Source organism: Chelonus insularis, unplaced genomic scaffold (assembly GCF_013357705.1).
Source record: "Chelonus insularis isolate UGA/USDA-ARS -01 unplaced genomic scaffold, ASM1335770v1 contig_17_pilon, whole genome shotgun sequence".
NCBI classification, from domain to species: Eukaryota; Metazoa; Arthropoda; class Insecta; order Hymenoptera; family Braconidae; genus Chelonus; species Chelonus insularis.
The window spans coordinates 2,241,585-2,264,454 of NW_023276415.1; the positions used below are offsets into that span (position 1 = coordinate 2,241,585).

The following is a 22,870-nucleotide window of genomic DNA, read 5'->3' on the forward strand; positions in this document are numbered from 1 at the left end:
TCAAAAAAAAATTCAATAAAAACTAAAATTTATCTGGTTAAACCCCCATCTCTCTAACGATTTAAAAATTGAAAAAAAATGTATGTATGGTGATGGTGAAAATTTTACATATATTTTTTACTTCGACAATTGAAATAATTAACTAAATTTTCACCAGACAATGTTCGTACTTATGGGCATACACTACAATACACACATTATCTACAGATATTTTGAGATGTGAAAAACTTGGAGAAATTTTCGAAACTTTTCCACTCATTACGCATTTACGAATTTCTCAATATATCATCAAATAACATTATTGTTAATTTATGTATTTGAATATTCAATTTGTTATTTATGAAAATTGAAGTAATATTACCGACTTATTGCTTTGATCATGTTAAATTTTTATTATTAATTTATTTTTCAATATTATATTGAATAAAATAATTATCATCATAAAATTCTACCTTTTAAATAAATATTCACCAATTGATTTTTAGAGAACATGACTGAGAATGAGAAGTGTATCAAAACAACATACCAAAGTCTATATTCAATGTTGGAATGCTACAGAACTACTATAAAGCGTTAGAGTTATTTTTAACACGCTACCAAATGTCTTAAAATCTGTAGTTTATTAAGAAAGTTTTTACATTGAACTTGCTTTATGAGTATTGTGTTAACACACTTTTACAATACTTAATTCGTAGTGTCAATTATTGCTGATTAATGTGTGTTCAAATTAAAGCGCTTGCTGTTTGTGATAACTAGACATTCACATCGTGCTTCATGTTTAAATTTAATTGTTTACTGTATTTTGTTTGCAATTGTATTTTGCTTTATCTCTATGGCTCTAATTCAGTTTATGCTGTTGAGCCTATGTAATTGTTAAAAATAAAATAAATCAACATATATTAAATGTATTACATATTTAAAATTCATAACATAATTTTAAAAAATCATTAAAATCTAGCAAGAATTTGCTTATAATGATTTTGATTAAGCATAATTTCGGTTGTTATATTAACACACGTGAGATTTTCAGTGATTACAATTGAAGAGACAGGAAAATAATAAAATATGTATTTTTAACTCAAATGATAATTTTTTGTTTTGAAATGAATAAATAATTGATAAATAATATTATTCAAAAACATCTGTCATCGTGATAAATGTGACATAATCAGTTTCGAAGTTTTTTAAAAAAATTAAAATTAATTTAAAGAAAATAAATAAAAAATAATTTATTCTACAGCTGTACTTTAATTTATCTCATATAATATATAACCACGTGCGTGTCCTAAAATATGTTTCACTACCAGACACTGGATCATATGGTTCATAAGTGTCATACAGAAATTCCATATCTGTAAAGTCTGGACAATTTCGAGGGCAATACCAATTCAGAGGTCCGAAATGCTATGCATTCGTCGTCCCCCAAGATAGAAATCTAATTATATCATATGTCGTACCCACAAAATAATAATTATTTCTATCGTGTATAGAAAATTAATTTAAAAAATATTCCAACAAAACTTCCAACATTTTTGTCTGGTTTTTTAATTAAAATCATTTCCCAGTTAAACTTCATTGAAAAATTCAAAAGCTCAGTTTATTATTCAATCTTCATAATAATAAAAAATAATTTTTTAATATTTTTTTTTTTTAATTAAAAATATTTTTTAAATGCTTTGAAGTATTTTTTAGTCTAGATCAAGTCATAATTAGTTTACTTCCATAATTATGTTATAGCATTTGTCAGCCAACGATTTCCTGCTCAGCAATTTCTGTAGAATAATCAACTGACATCAACAGCTTATTGACTTTCAATAATTTACTCAAAATTTTTATCCGCAATTGTTCTTATCAAGTTTTACAGTCTTTTTATGGTTTATTATCTAGTTTGTAACGATTTCAACACAAATCATTACAAACAAGTCACGAATCCTCATCAATGTATTCACCAATAACAAATGTTTATTGTGGGTACTAGTCACGTGACTGATAGATTCACAGCAAAAAATATGGAAATCAAATACATGCAAACATACAAATGAAGTTATAAGGTAGACTTGGATGATTATAGGTTGATAACATGATTATAACAATAACTGCAGACTCCCTCGACATTGCAAAAAAGCTTCATAAGTGACATTGCTTTCGTGACAAGCGGTTTTTGAAGAAGAAATGATAGTATATTGGAGAGAATTTCAGCACAAAATTGCTAAGTCCTGATAAAAATGCCGATGATTTAAGGGCTGCATATCGACTAGGGGTAGCTCCCTATCTGCAATGACTCTCCACCTCCGTGTTGGATTTATAAGTTCCCATGCTAGCGTCCAGACTTCATGGTATAGTTTCATATACTCCGCGATATTCCCAGTTTATCGGTGACTGGATTTACGAACGGCAACGTCAACGTTACCCATGAACTATGACCAAACGGTCGAACCATTATTCCCTCGAGGCATGATTGTATCGTTCGTGCTTTACTTCGTACATTTCGTGCTTTGGAATCGAGACACGACGTGTCGAGTTATCGCTAACGATCAGTTGTGTTGAGAAAATAAAAGAAAAAAATGAAGAAAGCTAAACAGAAGTAAAGGAAAATAAAGAGAACGAATGTCGTGGAAAAATAAAACTTGAGGTCATTGTTAACTCACGCGTGCTCTCTGGACTATTTATTTTTCTTTGCTTTATGTCACAGAGACAGTGTAAATATTTTTATTAATTGCTCTCTGCAATTACATATGAAAATTTTATGAGCATATATTATTCTTGTGTCTACTTTTAATTTAGTTGTGAAATAAAAAATAATTACAGTTTTATTATTCAAAGACAAACTTTTTTTCATTGATGCATAAAATACATGACCATTAATTAATGAATAATTGTCACCATATAACTTTTTCATTGTTTTTATTATCTTATGTATCTTTCTGATAGAATGTTTTTTATTCAAGTTTTGAAACTATCTTCTACGTTTATTATAGCAAAACTGTATTGGTTTTGAAATCCATTGGAGTAGACTTTGCCCTTATTTTGTGAGTAAATTGAAGACAAATTAAAGTTGTAATAAAAATTTCTTCAATTAAGAAAAAAGTTACTCAAAAGAATAAAAATTTCTAATTACTCTAATTATGACTCTAATTTATGCAAGTTTTATCACAGTTTTGACTTATTAAATTTGTCTAAATATTCATAACATACAATATTATACAATTTTAAAATAATTTAAAGTTAACAATTGATGAATTAGTTAATCATTGAATAAATATTTTATCTTATACTAGACTACTCAAACATTCTAAGTGATTCTAAATTGAAAAAATTTTTCTCATAGTTATACTTAATTTTATTCAAGAAAATTATAAAACTGTTTTTTTTTTACTGAAAATAATGTATTATTTGTTATCATCATTTATTAACTACTCGTCATAATTAATAATGGAACTAAGTCAATATTTTTATTTCTAATGCAATCAAACTTCTCAATCCCTTTTTATTTGGCTTGAGTTCCCTATTGCTCTTTTATTCTAGATCAAAGAAAAGGACATCAAATATGATGACTCCATTGCCTTTTATTTATTTATTCCAATAATTTATTTCATTACTGATTATTTTTATGTCTTTATATTGATTGAACATTTTATTTATTAGCAAAATAAATTTTAGGAAGTTTCCTATTCACCAAAAATTTCAGGGGTCGACATCGTTGTACCCCCTAGCATGTGGGGGTGGGTTGGAAATTTGGCGTTACAAGGGGAGTTACTTCATGCAGACAAGCTGAAGCAAGGGAAAGCAATGAATGAGAGGGTGGTTGATGTTTTCAGACAAGCTTATACATACACGTACTCAGCCAAGTTCTAACTTATGAAATAAAATATAATAGGTGTTATTGCAACCTCACTTCCGCTTTTACTCCGTACATATATATTTAATTCCTGAATAATAAAGATCGTATTTATGGTAGAAAAAACAACAAATGTAAGATCTTACATGTATGATAAAATACAAGATTGTAACTTTATATTTCAAGTCACTTTAATTCACCAACTCGATGTTACATATGTGCAATAGGAAATAAGAAGGCAGTGAGTCAACTGTGAAAGTGGATATGATCATTTGATTATATTGTAAGTCTGTTTGATTAGCAATAGATTTAATCCTTACGTTAAGTTAACATCTTCAACTGGAAGAATTGATTTGTTAGAAAATTTAAGTGAAAAGTAAAGAACTTAAAACTTGATTTAATTTAATTTTTTTAATTTTATTATAAAACAAAAAAGAAAAGAAATTAAAAATCTATAATATATATTTTTTTTAATAAATTTTGTTTGAAAAGAAACATTTCAATATGAAATTTTAAACAAAACAAACAATTAAATCGTTTTTTTAGTAAAATGACATCATTTTGTCATATTTGTTTTTCTTTCATTTTTTTGTAGAGGTTGTCGACGACTATTTTTTAGATGGCACGTTGACAACCAATACTATTTTAAATATATTTTTGATTTATATTTTTAAACAAATTTTTTTTTAATTATGACGAAATATCTGCAACGTAAAATCGAAAAATCCAAACGAATTCCTTTCCAAAAAAAGCCATGAAAAAGTAAATTGAATTGGATTATGAATAGCTGATAAGGAATGAATGGAAAACATCAATAGGTTATGACTCATGAGCATAAATACATTAAATACCGCATTATCGGTAAACCCAAGCCGGGCATACATGAATAAGCGGATCAGTAAAATCTCTAGTTTAATTCCCAACGGAACCTGCATGAACATATTTCTGGAAGGAAGATCGAGATGAGAGTCGCTATTGATGCAAAATGCAACCAAGCACTATTCAGGGGTTTAGACATATGTGAAGGATTCATAGAGGGAGAATATAAAAGTGTGGGCACAGGTCCAGACAAGCGCACTGCACCTCGTAGCTTGTGGGTCGAAAACATGAAAACAGAGATGGAGACAAAAAAGAGATAGGGTGGCAGAAATAGCATCGTGTTTATGTAAGGGCATATCTCCATTGCCATGCGTTTCATAGACTTGCACAGTAATTCTAGGGGTAAAGAGTGGTATTGCTATGGGTAAGATCGAAAGAGGGTTGGGGTAGGATTGGATAGACAGAGATGGAATGAAAAGGACAAAGGTTTTAGTACTCAGGAGGGGTGAATCGCGTGGTCTGGCAGTCAACGATAACAGGCGCGAGGTCTTACGTCGACGTGAATATATATGAACGACTGGAATGAATTTCTCGACGGAAAGCATGCCAGGGACTTGTGACCAATTATTCTACGGCACGAAAGCAAACCAAACGATTTCTTCCCTACTTGCTCGGCTGAGAAACGATGGAAATAGAAGTAGGGAGACCACTAAAGGGTCAAATAGACTTGGAAATTTTCAACCTTATAGTCCGGATTTTTGTTGTTACTAATGTGAAATTATCATGCTGTACTGATCCGTCTTTCGTGATCGTTTACGTAAATTGTCGGTATGGTAATACGCGCTTGTAAAGGAATAATGAATTGCCATTAAATTAAATGTATATAACCGGTTATTATTGCTACGAAAAAACACCAGTCATGATCTATTGTTTGTTATGTATGCTCTACGCAACTATTATCAAAATTACTTTTCTAACAATTAAATTACTCGGGGTGGAATTCTACGACCAAAATGCTACGGTTTATTCTGGTTACACCTGATTCGACTTAGTGAGCGATAGATTGATTCATCGCTAATAATAAAATAATCCATAATCGTCAATTCTTTTTGTATCCTTATATTATTGATTTGTTACGCTGTTGAAAAAAATAACAATTTATTATTAGGTATTCCAGGTGGAATAAAATGGAAAATTTATTCATTTTAAATGGAAATTAGCTTCTATCCTTAGATATTAAATAGTATTTTTATGCTCATTCATTAAAAATTTTCAATGGTTAAATAGTTTCTTTAATTATACGTAATTCAGGGAAAAGAATGAAGTTACTAAAATAATTTCGTACGATAAATATTATGAAGTCAATAGATTTGTATTAATTTGAAATTATAATTAATTTATAATATTTCTCATCATTTAAGGTAGTTTGATCGAGATTAATGTTTTCTTTGGATTTATTTTACTACCTTGGAATTAAAGGTTATTAGAAAATAAAACGTTTATTTTAATAAAAAAAGTCGATTTACTGTTTAAAACTTGAGTTATTCAAAAGCAAAGTTCACTCTCTCTCCATTTAAACCAATGATAATTGACTACAAGATTAAGTTTTTTAACTTTCACTCAAAAATGGTTCTTTCAATTTTCGTCAAAAATTATACAATGTAAGATGCATTTGTGACAAATATTTTGTCAAAAAAAAAAATCAAGTTCTATGGTACCGTTCTTAAAGGAATAAATTATTATCAATAATTTTAGTCTAAACTCTTACATAAAATATGCATTAATCTTTTTTTTGGAATAATAAAAGACAAATTAATGAAGATGCAGGAAGCTAATGTGTATATTTCATAAAGAAAATTAATTTTATTTCGAAGGACTCTGGGTCTTTTTTGTGATACGCGGCGCGGAGCAAACGAACTACCTTAAAGGAATTTTTTCAAATTTTTTTAAATATCAAAATTTAATTGAATATTATAATTTCCGAACTTGAGATGTTCACAGTTTCATGTTATTTTCATTAATGACGTTATTATATTTATACAAAACTAAACTTAACAGAGTTTGTAATAATATCATATCCTAACTCATCTTTAATGTATTGGTTTTGATACTTGTGTCTGTCTGTGTTGGTTTCATAGAGTAAAGGTATAATTTCTTACTATTAGTTATTGATGATAGATGAAGACTCAAGCTAACCGCAATAAACTATGCACCTCTTGTGCATTATAGAATTCCTAATTCAATATAAATTTACAATAGCATAGGTTACAAATAGAATAGACTAGACATGCTATGTACCGATATGTACATCAAAATAGTCATTCTTTCTTTTCAAGTTCACAGTATTTTACTCTCTATGGTAGCTGCGATAACATTTAGTTTATGGATTTTTTCAATAAAATTCAAATTAATTTATATCATCTATTATTCAATAACTGTTACAAATTGTTAAATAAATGAAATAATTTCTATAAACATTTGTGAATTAATGTCACATCAATTTATTCATTCTAATAAAATTAACTCTCTTAAGCAATTTTCACAAATAATTGTTCTAATGTTATGTTACAAAGATTGTTGTTCACGCAATTTTTCAATTTTGTAAACAATTCCATCTATAACGAAATACTGTTGCTGCTGCTAGAAATTATGCACAACTGATTATTATTTATTCAATATAATTATCTAAATTATAAACCTGCAACAATAAATTACTTTTTTGTATTTATTACTTGAAGAAAAATATAGTTGTGGTGATGTATCGTAAATGAAAACTAATTTGTGGAACGAACGAATTAGAAATTAGATTCAATGATTGGATAAAAAATTAGTGGATAAAAATGAAAACGAATGTAAAATGTTGATAAAGTAATTTGTAATTGAATAGACGGATAATTTAAATGGAGCGAAAATTAATTGAAATCCTATCATCGAAGACGAGTGAGTCGAGGGAGGATAGAGCAATTATTCATGGCAAGTCGGTGAGTAAAGGAGGTTGGTGAAGGTGTAATTTAATTACCTCGAGGCACGAATGGAGACATGAATATCCGTTGTGCGAAACAAGAGGGCCAAAGGAAAGAAAGTAAAAGAAGGAAGAGGAAAGAAACAAATGCAAGTTATGTTGCAAATTGAAACTGGTCATATAACAGGCTTTGGTATATATATATGTCAGTAAAAAGACTTTACGCTCAGATCGTATACAATTATAAGTGTACTTTATAGCTACTGTTCCGTCATTTTATTTCCAGTCCGTTATGATTCAAATGGAAATTTCAAATTTTATAACAGTGGATATCATAAATGTCTTTTCAATTTCCTTGCATGAGAGATTCGGAATTTAGACTTTAATTCTCTCTATTTAATTAATATTTTGATGACATTTCTCTTCTTTTTGTTTAGTTTAAAATTATATTCAGCTTAATTTATAATTATTCTCAAAATAAAATGTTAAAAATTGAATTCATATATTTATTTAAAGATATAATTATTATTTTTATTTTAAAATTTACATTTTATTAATTATAGATAATTTTGTTAATGAAAGAAATATAAATTTTAATTGAGCTAATTGATATTAAAATAAGAATACTTTTATTTTAGGCCGCCAGAGAACAAAACAGCTACAATTCAAAAAGACAAATCCTAACTAGGAATATTTATTTAAAATCGTTTCGACTATTTACTGTACTCTCTTAAACTGAATCAGTGATAACTACTCCGAGTTAGTGAATATTGGCACTGGATATCAGTAAATATTCACTGATTCAGTTTAAGAGAGTAAATGACATAATATTTCCACAATATCTTCATTTTGAATTTTCTGGAAATTTATTAAAAATATTTTTCATCTAAAAGAAGTGAGTAAAGTTTTTTTTCATTTATTCGCTCATGGATGAGGTTTTTCACTTTAAATAGAAACACAGTATGCTTTAAAAAAATTAATTTAGTAAATGCAGTAAAAATAAAATAAAATTCAATGACAATCTATTATAAAATTGAATATTTTTCGAGTAAAGTGGTTCAAATTGTTATTTATATTTTATTAGTTTATGTAAGCAATTGAAAATTTGTACATAAACGCTTCAATTTAAGAGAAAAATATTTCAATCAAAAAACTGAATATTCCTTACTAAAAGTGACGGATAAATATTTAAAAAAATATAATTATAACGCAATTTTTGAAATTAATGAATGAGTGAATCAACGTTTTAACACCAAATATTAATGACGGATATGTGCGGTCCGGTTGGTGCTAAAGCGTGAACCCACGAACCAACGAAAACCCTTGGTCTACTCTCTATTCTCGTCGTCGGGTTGTGGTTTAGCAGCGCTACAACCACATTTACCACGAGGTCCGGTATTGAAGGTACAACGTACTATTAGCGGAAAGGAGAAAAACGAACACAAAAGCACAAGAGTTAGTAGCGAGCAATAAAGAAGGTAAAAAAGTTAGAAGGGGGTGAAAACGCTATCGAGCAAATAAAATTTGGTGGAACGAGATTCGATCGGCAATACGACTCACGAGAACAAGAAAAGAACCACTTGAAAGCGATTTTTAGGTGGACAGAAAACTTAGAAACCTGGGTGAGAAAGGTCTTTTGTCGCTACAGCTCATATTTCTGAAGGCAATAAAAACATTGAGAAATCCGATCGGCTTGAAGATCGAGTTACTCAACTCAAGTATTTAGGGTGACTTTACTAGGGGATTGAAGTAGCTTTGATTCTACTGGATGATAATATACAACATAATTATTTTTGTTGTCAAGTTACTATTTTCTTTTTTATTTTCGTAAAAATCATGAAAAATCGTTGCAGTACAAATTCATTGTTTAAAATATTTATGCGTTGGACAAACTTAATAGCGTTTGATGTCTCAAAATAGTTTAAATCCTAATTGTACCAACTACTTTTAATTTAGAGAATAGATATAAATAAAAACCATGGTTTTAACTCTTGTAAACTAAATCAGTAAATAGTCAGTGATTGAATTAATTGCAAGGATATCATTCATAGCCAATCGATAATTATTTAAACTCTTAATGAAAGTTTAATTCACTGATATATTAATGAAAGTTTAATTCAATAATATTATGTAAGTTGTAAACATTCTTCCAATTTAAAACAGTGAAATTTTTCTAAAATTTTAAACCAATGGAATAGTAATATATTTGAATATTAAAATGATTAAATAATTTTACATTTTTGAATATTTTACAAAGACTGAGATCAATTACTTATTTCCGAGTAACTTAATGATGTATATAAAATTCATCTAGACCATGATTAGATTTAATATTAATAAATCTTAAACATCAAAGTTAACAACATGTAAATTATCACTAATGTAGTAGAACATTGTTTGATCATTAAATCATTTGTCCACTTTATTCTCTTACGTAATAAAATGAAACAAGTTCACTGGATAGCTCTCTTTAACTATTAATGTTATAATTAAGAAAATACATAAATAATTGCCATCAGGATTGAACTTAAGAGCTTTATAATAGACGTTAAGTATGTATGTAGCTACTATTTATAACTCTATAGATATATAGATAATTTCTTGGCAAGCATACATAAGTGGTACATAAATCACATAAATTTCTGTTACATCCATGCATAATTATATTGCATCATGAAGAAAACAATAAGAAGCAGTTGTAGAATCAATTAAAAACAGATTATACACTGATAATTGTTTTATCGAATTGATTATTTTTCATGTGTAAGAAACAGTACAATTACGATTATTTGTTATTTACCAACAGGTATGGTGGAATAAAAAATCGAATCTATTAGCAATTTATCAAAAGGATAAGCTCTATCATACCATTGAATTTAAATTTCAATTCAATATCAAATGAAACATTTCATTGAATTGAAAAATCGAAAATAGAAAAACGTCAAAAAAATCTGTAATCAAATGGTTATTTTTCCAGTAAATAAAGATGAAAAATATAGAAAAAAAAATTCTAACATTGAAATGTGAATGAACTTGACTGTTGATTGCAATATTTTTTTATTTTTTTAAGCTTGAAAACAAAAATCGTTAACTCTATTAACGAACAATATGCTTCTATTGTGAGTAATAAAAACTTGTGAGCAAGCGAAATTTCGATGAGAAATGTATATCCAGTCAAAAATGTATATAGGGTCTTTGCAGGTGTTCGACTGATCGATTATTCTGTTCTCTCGTTTCTCTTTATTTCCTGCAGCTGCATAGCATCGACAAGCAAGTGGCACAGAATCGATCCGATTCCTGGGCTTGTGAACGAGACGCATGGCTTGTGGAATACAAATTTGTCAGACCTTAACACGAGATATACCTCAAGATATTGCCGGGACGTGAAGACGTTCAAATGCCAACGTGCTTAAGTCAAAATACGAGAAGAAAAATTTTTTGAATCATATTTTATTCTGTTTGAAGTCTTTTTATTTCAATTGCTCATTACTTACAGAGATAAACTGTTAAAAATTTTTCTCCCAAATATTCACTACTCCTCAAGAGTACTTAAAAGAAAATAAGCATTACTTTAAAAGACATTTATCATAAACACATTCGTAATCAATTGTTTTTCATTTGTGTTTCAGACTGAACTGTCACAGAATCTCCAGCAGCTTTCAGAACGTGCTCGTTCCACGACGGAATTTATCCAAAGACTCAAAGGGATGACGGATAAAGTGCATGTAAGTGTATATTTTGACGCACTAGCTTTCATTCTAAACTATTTTTTTATTTTTCATTCGACTTTTCTCTTTTTCTCGTTCCTCGCATGAGGGAAAGGAGGAAATTGGAAAAAGTGTGAGTCTAGCGGAAAAATGTGCGAAAAGGCACGACGCTTGGGGGTGCTTCTATTGAGGAAAAAATCTCTAGACACGAAACAGTGAAAGAAGAAAATATTTTGTAGACTAAGAAAATTTTCAGTTACTTCCAAGCATAATATATATATATATATATTTTCATTTGATTACATTTAAGAAGAAATTTTAAATGTAATAAATGCTATTTTTGCACTTTTTTTCAAAAAATAATATTCTATATCCGACGAAAAGTTATATTACCTCTAGAGACTCGTAAAATGAAGCTGCTCTAAAACCATCAGTTTATCGAATGATCGGTGCAGCTTTTCAAACGATGAAAGTGTTTCTCAGAAAATAGCATTTGACACATAACGGCAAGGTTACACGTGTCGTAATAATGAAGTTTATTGGCGACTTCATCTTCGGTCTACGTGAGAAATAATGCACCTGTGTAGCTTTTATGTAGTCATAAAATCTTCAGGTATATTACCAGCAATGTACATCTATAATGAAATGTATGTTACCTCCAGTATTTATTCATAAATACTAAACTGCAAAAAATATTCAATATTTTCATAAATAATTCGTGACATTTAAATGAAAATTTTCTAGAAGATTATCATAATAATAAATAAATGATGAGAATAGTATTTTAATGTTAAATTATTAACTTACATACTTGAATCATGAATTTTTGAATTAAATAGCATTACAAATTCCAGGGAAAATATTTATATTAGAATTTACTGTCACGAAAAAGACACAATAAATTACAGTGTCTTCTTTTATTCTCTTTTTCCTGAAAATTTCAATATGCTTACACAGTCTGTTATTATTCCAGGAGGAATGCGCTGCATTAGAAGAAGAAGTGGAAGAGAGGGTGGCGAGTTTGGTGAATATTCTTCAAGCGAGAAAGTCTCGTTTGATAGAAGCTGCAAGACAAACAAGAGACGCCAGAGTTAGATCTCTACGGGATCAAGTTGGAAGATGTGCTACTCACTTACAGTCCACAACTGCTTTGCTTACGTTTTGTATTGAGGCACTCAAGGAAACCGACAGTACTGCTTTCCTACAGATTGGTGGAATGTTGTCTATGAGAGCTGCCAATGCTGCTGGATCATGGGGCGCTGCTGAAGGTGTTCAGGAAATGGCTCGGTTACCACTTCTTGATCTCACACTCGATGACAAACCAGTCAGACGTGCTATCGATCAGCTTACCTTCGTTCAGCTGAAACGTGAGTCCCGTCAGTAATTTAACAAACTTTAGGCTTGAGGTTTTGCTCGGCAAGGAAAAAGTCTTTTTTTATTTCTCATTATTTAGAAGAGTAGTACTTTTTTAGTAATTGCCTTGAAATTCAATTGATTACATAAAGAAGTTTAAAACCTTTTTATCCCTGCATTGATTCGTTAGTGATCATCAGCGATCATTTTGTTGAGTAAAGGTGCAATGTACAATTAGGTTTATTTCTTTTAAACAAACAAAAGTATCGAGATTTTCTCTCAATTTTATTTTAAAACTGAAAATAAATATTTATATCAGAACAAAATGACATGGTACTTGTGCATGTATGAGATTCTTCCTTAATGTTGCTGCTAAAATTTTTTTTTTAGTACAGAAATTAAATTTAAGATGATAGACAACATCTTTAATGATTACTTGTGAAGAAAATGATCCAAATTAAAAAAGTTCTATTAGTATTTTTATTTTTAAAAATAAATGAGTGAATATATACTATTTCGTATTGATTTTCACTGATTGTTATTTAGAAAAATAGATTTTTTTTGACTGTTTATTGATCACAAATAATTGAACAGAGGAGTATATTGATATAACAACTTTTGTAAATTGAAAATATTATTCACAAGCTATGACAAAAACATAATATTTAATTATTTAAATTTTTCTCACTACAACATTGCAATTTACAATAAATTATATTTATAAATATTCATAGTTTTTAATTGAGCTAAAAAAGTTTATCATCTGAAACTATGTCATACAAAACTATAGAATGAGTTTTTTTGTTGAACATAGAATTTAATTAACTAATAGAATGCATTGTTTGCATGGCAATATTCCTTAATTGTGATAAAACGTAGTAGTGACAAATTAAGCTTGACCAATTAGTAATGCTATATTTAATATATTAATTAATAAGTAATCTAAAATGTTGGACGCAGCAATGGAGGGAGAAGATCGATATCCTACCGCAGGTAACGACCGAAATATAACCAGAAATAGAAAAGAATAGAATTATAAGAAAGTTAAAGGATTTAAACCATCAAAACTTTGGATCAAAAAGCACGTAAAGCTATAACTTATTCACAGGAATATGTTTGATCTATTGAATAATTTCCAACGTTGCCTACCATGACTTTTGAACAGTATTTTACCTTTACTGAGCGTCCCAAAAGCGGATTAATTAGGTAACTAAGGGAATAACCAAGTTAACGATTTCCTTGTGTATTACTACAGTCTTTACTATTTGCATAAGCACGAGGAGATTTACCAGCCAGATTTAGTATCAGAGAAGGGAGAATATGATAAAGCTAATGATTCTAATAATTCTTCATTATCTGTTTTCAAACATAAAATTCATCCGATTTTAAATTTCCTAATTAGAAAAGAATTTTGATGAGCTTTTGCTTTACAATTTTTTTGTGAATATTACATCATACGCCTGAAGTGTACTTATGCAATTTTATCTAAAAAAGACACTTTATTCAGATACTTTAGTAGAAACATGGGATCAGTGTATTTAACCATTTTCCAACGTCCAGCCAGAAATGAGCCAAACTTGATTCTTATCAAACTATTATTCGCTTTTTTCAACCAAGCTGATAACAATTAGCAAGCAGTTGAAAACATTTTTATCAATTTTTTCATGAAAATTTTAATTAAAAGATTCTATTGACTTCAAGGTACTGAAAAATTTAAAGGATCAAAATGGAAATGCATTAAAATTCTTGACAGTTCATCCTGCAAAAAATACGAATATGGATTCTAGTAGATTAGTACAAACTTGACGTAATTCACGAGTGTTACATTTTCCTGTAAATCCCATTCTCAATGCTCGTTTGTACGAGAAGAAGATTATGAATGAGCCCCATATAGTTGGAAGAGAAGCTCACAAGAGTTATTGAATGTCCAGCCAATCCGCTATATACGATTTTATTCCATTCGCTATGCTTCCAGAAAACCCTGATCGTTACGTAACCACCTTTCATGTTGAGCTAGAAAACTTTACACTTTGTGATATTACACACTAAACGGTGCAAGGTTTGTTTAAAACGATATTTTATCAGATTTCAATTTCAATTCAGTTGAAATTTTTACTTTATTTTTCTTTCAATTGAATTCAATGTTTATAAGAAGTAGAAGTTCAAAATCATTTAATCGTTATTTAATAGAATATTTCGAAAGTTTTAACAGCAAACGAAAGTCCTAAGAAATTTTATTACTCTTTCTTCTCTCGATCTCTAGCATTTCTTATTCAATTCGTCTCACTCTCTGTTCACTTTCAACTTTGAGCGCTTTTACCTGTAATTCAATATACATAAAGTATACTGATGTAGTAATAAAAAAAAAATCTTTATCATCATTGTTGTGTTACTTTAAGATAGGAAAAATATGATTTTATTCGTAAACTTTAAACTTATAATAAAACTTGAGATTGTACTTTTTTGATACAATATTTACGTGATGTTCATAAACTTACGTAATACAAGTATTTAAATATTCCAAAAAGTCAAATAACAGTGGTAATAAATTTTTTCGTGGACTATCAAAAGTTTCAAGATAGTGAGAATGGAATATAGCGCTCAGACATGAATCTAGTGGATAAATTGCTTTAGTGGTTGGACAGACACGTCAGTCGTGACCAGTAGATAACTCGCGGTAGAGTCAGACATGTGAATGTCACTTATTGTTAGTATAGCTATCTCTGTTTCGTTCCAACACTTGACAGTCTAAATTTGTGAACAATATAATCACCGAGATCGAAAAAAATATCTCAAAATAATTGCAATGCACAAGAAAAATAGAAAAAAATTTTATTAAATTAAAATAATCAATAAAAACAGTAATCTATGTATTTTAAAACATTTATTCAAGATCATGAACCATATTTTATATTCACAAGCAAACTGTATTCATCACTTTTGCAATAGCACGTTCAATTTTCAAATACAAATAACTAAATGATCGAATTCATGCATAAACAACAAACTGAAGGAAGTAAAGCTTGTCAATAAATCGTAGTAAAAACTAATGAAAATATATTTGCAATGTTGGTGAATATTTGTATTTTTTGTCATAATAAAAGTTTCAGCTGCAGACATAACTAAACGAATTGTATAAATAAACAAATGAGGAAAAATATAGTCGGATCAATAACATGAAAGAAACACTTTATCAACATCAGTTACGAGTAAAATAAACAAATAATAACAATAGAAATAATACTGAAATACTTTCAATAAATGGTAAAAAATATTAAAAAATAATAAAAAATAATAATGAATTCTGTTTAGTAATATCATATTTCATTCGTTCAACTCTGAAATACTTTTTATTTAATTAATCAACCAATATTAAACACATTTTTCTCTGCAGTTTTCAAGCCCCTAGAGCGATGAGAATATTTGTCTGTGAACGAGGGAATATTTCGATGCTAATAATAGCTGATGAAAATTGAAACATTTTCCCCATGAATTTTTAATGATTTTGTTTATAGAATTGCTCTTAAAGCTTCAATTTCATTATATAATAATTTTAATAATAAAATAATGAAATAAATAATAACGATTCTATTTCAAGATAATAATAATAATAATAATTTTTTAATCACCTCACTTTAAAGAGGAAAAGTATTTTGATTGATCTGTTTGAATCATACTTTATTCTATTGAACGATATCATATTCAGTGAATTTCTTGAAAATATTTTTATATCTAAATTCAGAAATTAAATGTCTTTCTTAATGATTAAATTATTCCCGTAATCTAGAATTAAAAAAAATAAAAGTACCAATTAAGTCAGATGTTAAGATAAATGATATCTTTTTCATTTTAATAATATTTAGTTGTAGTATTTTAGGATAAATGAATTGTGAAATAGTTTTTTTTCGATCGAGAATTAAATTGCTTATGAAGTTCAAGAAAAGGAAATGAAAAAAATGTATTGACAAGCTTGAAGTTAGCAATATAAAATGCAATCAAAATGTTCGAAGTAATTGAGGAAGGAATTGTAATAGAGACGACGAAAATGCCATCAAACTTGACTACTATGGCAAGTTTCTCAGAAACCACGAGAGGTTTACATTGAGAGAACTGAGCTTATTAACAGTTCCTGGGGACAATGAACTTTCCTGTCGACTACGACTCCTTTATGCTGGACATTCCCTTCACATAATTTCTCTTTTCTCTTACAACTAACCAACCAGCGATAGCTACAAACATTCGTTTTCAGTAGTGATTTAGTATACATACAATGTAAAGTGTAATTTGCAATTTATAATATCACTAGCAAGCTTGTGAGCATTCTCTAAATTCGGCTCCAAATTTAATTGAATGTTCAGGTTGCTGAACAAGCTGAGTATAAAAGAGAAAAGTGTAATGCTGACGTTTGCCTGTGCTTACTAGATAAACTTACTGAAAAAACTCATTACGAGATTTTTTCTCTTCAAGAAATAAAAAAACAAAATAAAAGCAACGAGTAGAAAATGGTTATTTTATTTGGAATGTCATGAAAGAATGAACAAAAAACTCGATTAAAAAAGTTATTTCATCTATAATTTCTGAATAATTGAAATACAATAGATATTTTTTTAAAAGCAATTTCAACATCGATAGAAAATAAAGAAAAACATATATTATGTTATTTTATAATATTCGCCATCAACAAACAATAGGAAATTCAATAATTTATCGAGCTTTATTTTCATGTAGCTTTTGTAAAGCCTAAATTAAAAAACATACTAATTCATTCATTTTCATATTTTAAAAAGAATAATTTAATTTATTAATAACTTGGTAATTGAATTTTTACTTCAAACAAAATTCCACGAAAGTAATAAACATAATTATACTTGATGCTTTTATATTTTTGAATTTACATTAATTCAACAAAAAATTTTTAATAATTATAAAAATTAATAATGTAATTGAATTCTATAAAAAAGAGTCTAATTGAAGTATCTTACAATAACATATAATTGGGTTCTCTTAATTGATTTTTTAATTAGCAGATATTAATAAATAATAATTAAATTACATAGAATATTTTTGAATAAACGACTAAATTGTTTTATCAATTTACAGCGCCCGGTGCACCAGTATTAATTCCTGAAGAGTGTAGTGCTGAAAATAACAGCGTGACGGTTGCCTGGCAGCCCCCAGCCGGTCACGGAATTGGATGTGGTCAACGTGGTCCAGCTATCGAAGGTTATCTACTGGAACTTGACGACGGATGTGGTGGAGAGTTTAGGGTAAGAAGGGAACAGCTAGTCAATACCAAACGTATATCGATAGAAGTTTGGACTAGTAGCCAGAACAAACAGTCCATCAGAAAAGCGATTTGCCACGTGGGGATTACTTTCCTGAATTTTCTCTTATCTTGTGTCATTCTGCTTCGGCTTTCGTGCAAATTCTCGGGCGGTTGTTCTCTTCATGTTAACAAGAGAGGAAGTAATAAGAAGAATATAAATGTAGAGGGTGGAAGAGAAATCGGTTTACTTATCACAAACAACTTCCACATCAACTCAATCGTATATAATGCAAAGATTCTTTGTTGTAACGTAAGAAAACTCAGGAATTAATGCTTTCATGTACTCATCTTGTCTCTACAAACTTGACTTTCAGAAATTACTTAAAGTTCAAATTGGTTTATTAATATTTGAATATAAATTGTTACCAAGCTCATTAAAGTTTGGCTTACCTGGAAATTATGAAAGAGGTATTACGTAAAAGGATATTACTGAAGATAAGTTGAGTAAATAAAGGCTTATTCATTTGAGTATTTAGTTAATGAATTTCATTATTGAATTACAATAATTTTAATTGTCAAAAATACGTTACTTGAAGGAAATTTCGACTTTACTTTTCTTTGATAGGATTTTCTAGCAGAATTTTAACACTTTGCATTTCAATATTATACAAAGGTTAAGAGAAACAGTTTATTTGAATATATCTTTTTTGAAACTTTTTTATATTACATGAATTCTGAATTAAAAAATTTCATATCAATCATTCTCAATTTAGTTTTTCTTTTAGTAAATAATTTTAAAAATCAAGAGATCATTTTCAACTTTTTGTTCTCAAAATTCAATTTTATGTGAATGAAAAAATACTCTAGTTTTATGGTTTTATTAACTTTCCAGTGGAAAGTTATTGTAAAGGGTCCGATTCTGCGAATCCTGAATTTTGACAAATCTCTACTTTTCAAGTCGGATACAATCATTTCAAAGTGGACGTCTGCGTGTGTATGTACGTATGGAATTATTTTTCGGCTCAATTGTTTCGAGAAAAAAAATGATATCGACGTAGGACTAATTGCATTTGACGCATAATTACGCAACTTAGAACTGATTAGATTTTCAACTAAATCGGGCCAGTCATTTTTGATTCTACATAAAAATAGCTGTATAAAATAATTCTTCTGCTATAGCTCAGTATCTTCATTCTTTCCTTTGGGACGTTAGTCGTGTGACTTTTCGGATCGCACTCAGACTACTGCAGAGCACTGATATTTATTAGTGAAGTTTAGTCATTTTGATAGAAAAGTTATGAAAATTTTTTAATATGAATATTATAGATTAAAGGTTAAAATTAAAAATATAGTCAAATATTGAAAACTTGTCTAAAAAAAATTTTTTTCCTTTAAATCAACATGTTATTTTAAAATGAAACAATTATTTCTGTTGGTTTAACTTCTTAACATTGTTGTTACAAATAATGTGTATTTCTCTTCACTCAACTTCCGGTAGGCGATTTCTAACTCAACAATTTTCTCCGTTAAAAAAATACATTACACAAACGTCAAACAAAAATGACGAATTTAGATTACCATTCGTTATTTGGCTCTCATTTTTGTCCGGACTTCCGTTAAATTTATATTTTTGCTTTTGAACTCTTCCAACTGTCACCGGAAATATCGAGATTCTGTCGTATAACGGGCATGGACTGAAACATTTTCACTAGGCAGTCGTAAATGCTCGAATAAGCCTTGGAAGTAAAAGCATGCTCGTTAATTCCACGTTGCTGGCTTAACGGCTAACATCAGTGATATACTTCTCTCGTGTTTCATGGCTACTTCTATCATGCAACATGGTACAATAGTATTTACAAACCTGACCTTTCTTCCACTTCACAGCTAACACACCACAAAATAATTCTGTGCAGGAAGTTTACTGCGGCCGAGAAACCATCTGCACTGTGGATGGGCTTCACTTCAATTCGCTTTATAAAGCTCGGGTCAGAGCATTCAACAGCGCTGGCGAAGGCGAATACTCGGAACTCATTGGTCTTCAAACAGCTGAATGTACGTCTTTTTATTACTTTGTACTGAAAACTTAATTGAATTTTATTTTTATACTTTTCTTGTTTCATCAACAAAACAAATTGATACCCAAAACAGCAAACTTTTTTGAAAAAGAATTCATCTACTGCTACTCATTTTGATTAATTTCAAATTTAATACGAAGTAAAGAAGTTGATTATTTTGTTAAAAGTATATTTTGATGTTAAATTAGCTATTTTATTAGACAGCATGCAGAAAAACTTTATTACAAAAACACTCGAGTTTTAGGCAACAAAAAACTCCAAGCTTCGTTTTTTGAAAAAGATAAAGAAAAATAAAAAAATACGACTGGTAAAAAATTTAATATATCTCTTATTTCATGATTTATAGTGGCGTGGTTTTCATGGGCATCCGGTGCACCAGGAATTCCCCAAGAGGTTTCAATATCAGAGGACGCAATGAGTGCGTCGTGCGAAGGCTACGAGCACCGAGTAGTACTTTCAAGCGTTGGATTTTCACGAGGAATTCACTACTGGGAGCTTACTATTGACCGGTATCACAGTGATACTGACCCAGCCTTTGGGATTGCACGAGCTGATGTTTCACGCAATAAAATGTTGGGTAAGTTATTTAAATATTTTATCTTCCAATTTTCTCGGCAGACTTCCCCAGACTCTATAATTCTAACATCATGAACTATTATTACATTTGAATAAAATATCCATAAAACAAAATAAAACTTCGTGAGAACATAAATCTACATCTTACCTTGACATTTGTCTCAATTCAAGAAACAACAATTTACTTGAGAAGCAATCGGAAAACTCCTAGACTTCAATTTGTACTCGTCTTGTGAGACATTTCAGAGATGTTAAGTTTTTCTTTCACAAAAAAAGCAAATGAATTCCTTTCATTCTTATCACGTGCTTTACTCTATCAAGAAATAATCCTACGAATCCTCAACTCTTTAAGAATATTATTTAAGACTAGCGGCGTGGCAATTATTTATTTAATTGACTCTACGAATTGAATGAACTAATTAATAATAAATCCATTCAAGAAAAAATTATAGTTGTTGAGAATTTTTTATAAATTACTTAAAAAGTCGATCAATACATGCTGGGCAACAAAATTGAATTTCTTTTATTTCATGTCAGTTACATAGATTATAAATTAATTAATTTCTTCAAATTTTGAATTCAAAAAAAGAAAAGAAAAAATAGGTTACATTAATAATTGAATGTTATTGAATAATTAATTATATTTTATGAATAATTTATGATAATTTCCATTTTAACCAATCAACTTAAAATTGAAGTTTCATAATTTACTGCAGTTCAGAGCAAAAAGCTATTTGTTGTATTCATTTACTGGTTTTCAATCTAAGATCATTATAAAAATGTTTTAACTACTTTTTCAACTTTTTTTTTTTATTTATTCACGTGATGAAAACAGTGATCGTAAATTCTGAATTTATACGATTTAAATTTGATAAAATGAGCTTTTATACTCATCTTGTATAATCAAAGGCGAATTATTTTTGAATAAAAACACATGTCAATAACAGAAACAGTCAACTATTTTTCATTCTAAAAAGATATGGCCTGAGTTATGTAAATACATATTGCATTAAGCTTTGAGTTTACATCAATGGAAATATAATTATTAGCAAACATATAAAATGATGAGAATTATATTACTTAATCTTGTAATCAACAAAGTTCTCGTTCTTTTATTATTTTTACTATTTGTACTGTCTAATGATGAATAATTTCGTGTATCATTAATTAAAAATATTTGGTAATGGTAAACAGTGATACATACCCACAAAACCAGGTTTTTCATCTCAAGGTTGACTTCACATGTTCACAGGCAAAGATGACAAGGGTTGGAGCATGTACATAGACCGTCAAAGATCTTGGTTTATGCACGCCGATGGTCATGCCCAAAGGACTGAGGGTGGTGTACAACAAGGCTCGACTGTTGGTGTACTCTTGGACCTCGATACTACCCATACGCTTCGCTTCTTTGTCAACGACCAGCCTCAGGGTGGTATTGCGTTCCGCGATCTGTATGGTGTCTTCTATCCAGCAGTGAGTCTCAACCGTGGAGTCACTGTTACTCTTCACACTGCAATTGATCCACCTCGACATCTTCTCGCTCTTCATGACGAGTATGTCAGTGATATTGTTCAGAGCTAGGGGTACCTAATAGTCCTGAAAAAGGGTCTATTATCGCCCCAGGAAAATGGGAATGTCAGCGAAAATGAACGACAAAAAGACCATGATCTGCAGAGTCAAACGTTAGAAAAAATTGATGAAGAAGGTCCAACAGAAATGAATTAATAAATAATCGATAAAAGTAATTATTGGAGATAATTATTTTAATAGCAGGAAAGGAAATAATGAAGTTTGTTTGTTTTGATTTCAATTATTAAATTTTATGTAGTTAACGATTAAATAATATAATTGAATAGGGCATTTATTTGTTTTCTTTTTTTTTTAATGAGGAAAAATTCCTTAATAAATAATTTTAGTCAATTAAAAGATTTGCGTAGCAAAATTATTATTAGAATGATTTTTTAAATTATTTTCTGACAAATTGATCAATAAAATACGCGATTGATTAGTTAAAATAATTGAATTGTCTTGGGAAAAATTTAAAAATCAATCCATTGAATAAATTTTAAAATTGAATGGTGTTTTTTTGGAATTGCAGATTTAATAAGAAATTTTATCCGTTACTATAACATTAAGACTGATTCTCAGCACCCATCTCTAAGCTATAAATAATCACTTCTTCTAAATTAATTATTAAAAATTACTTTGAAAAAATTCACACTAATAAATTACTCGAAATTTTGTGAAAATAATCAAGAAATAATTATTGAAAAT

At 29.1% G+C, this 22,870-nt stretch overlaps 1 protein-coding gene across 1 annotated transcript in view; it reads left to right on the top strand.

Moving 5' to 3' along the window:
- Trim9 (E3 ubiquitin-protein ligase Trim9) overlaps positions 1-22,444 on the top strand; it is a 62,911-nt gene extending 40,467 nt beyond the window's left edge. Inside the window, exons 3-8 of the mRNA XM_035078891.1 lie at positions 11,249-11,344; positions 12,300-12,693; positions 17,780-17,946; positions 19,859-19,997; positions 20,367-20,597; positions 21,849-22,444. Of these exons, the coding sequence (XP_034934782.1) occupies positions 11,249-11,344; positions 12,300-12,693; positions 17,780-17,946; positions 19,859-19,997; positions 20,367-20,597; positions 21,849-22,177 (1,356 nt within the window). The 3' untranslated portion in view covers positions 22,178-22,444. The remainder of the gene's footprint in view (positions 1-11,248; positions 11,345-12,299; positions 12,694-17,779; positions 17,947-19,858; positions 19,998-20,366; positions 20,598-21,848) is intronic.
- The last annotated feature ends 426 nt before the right edge of the window (positions 22,445-22,870 follow it).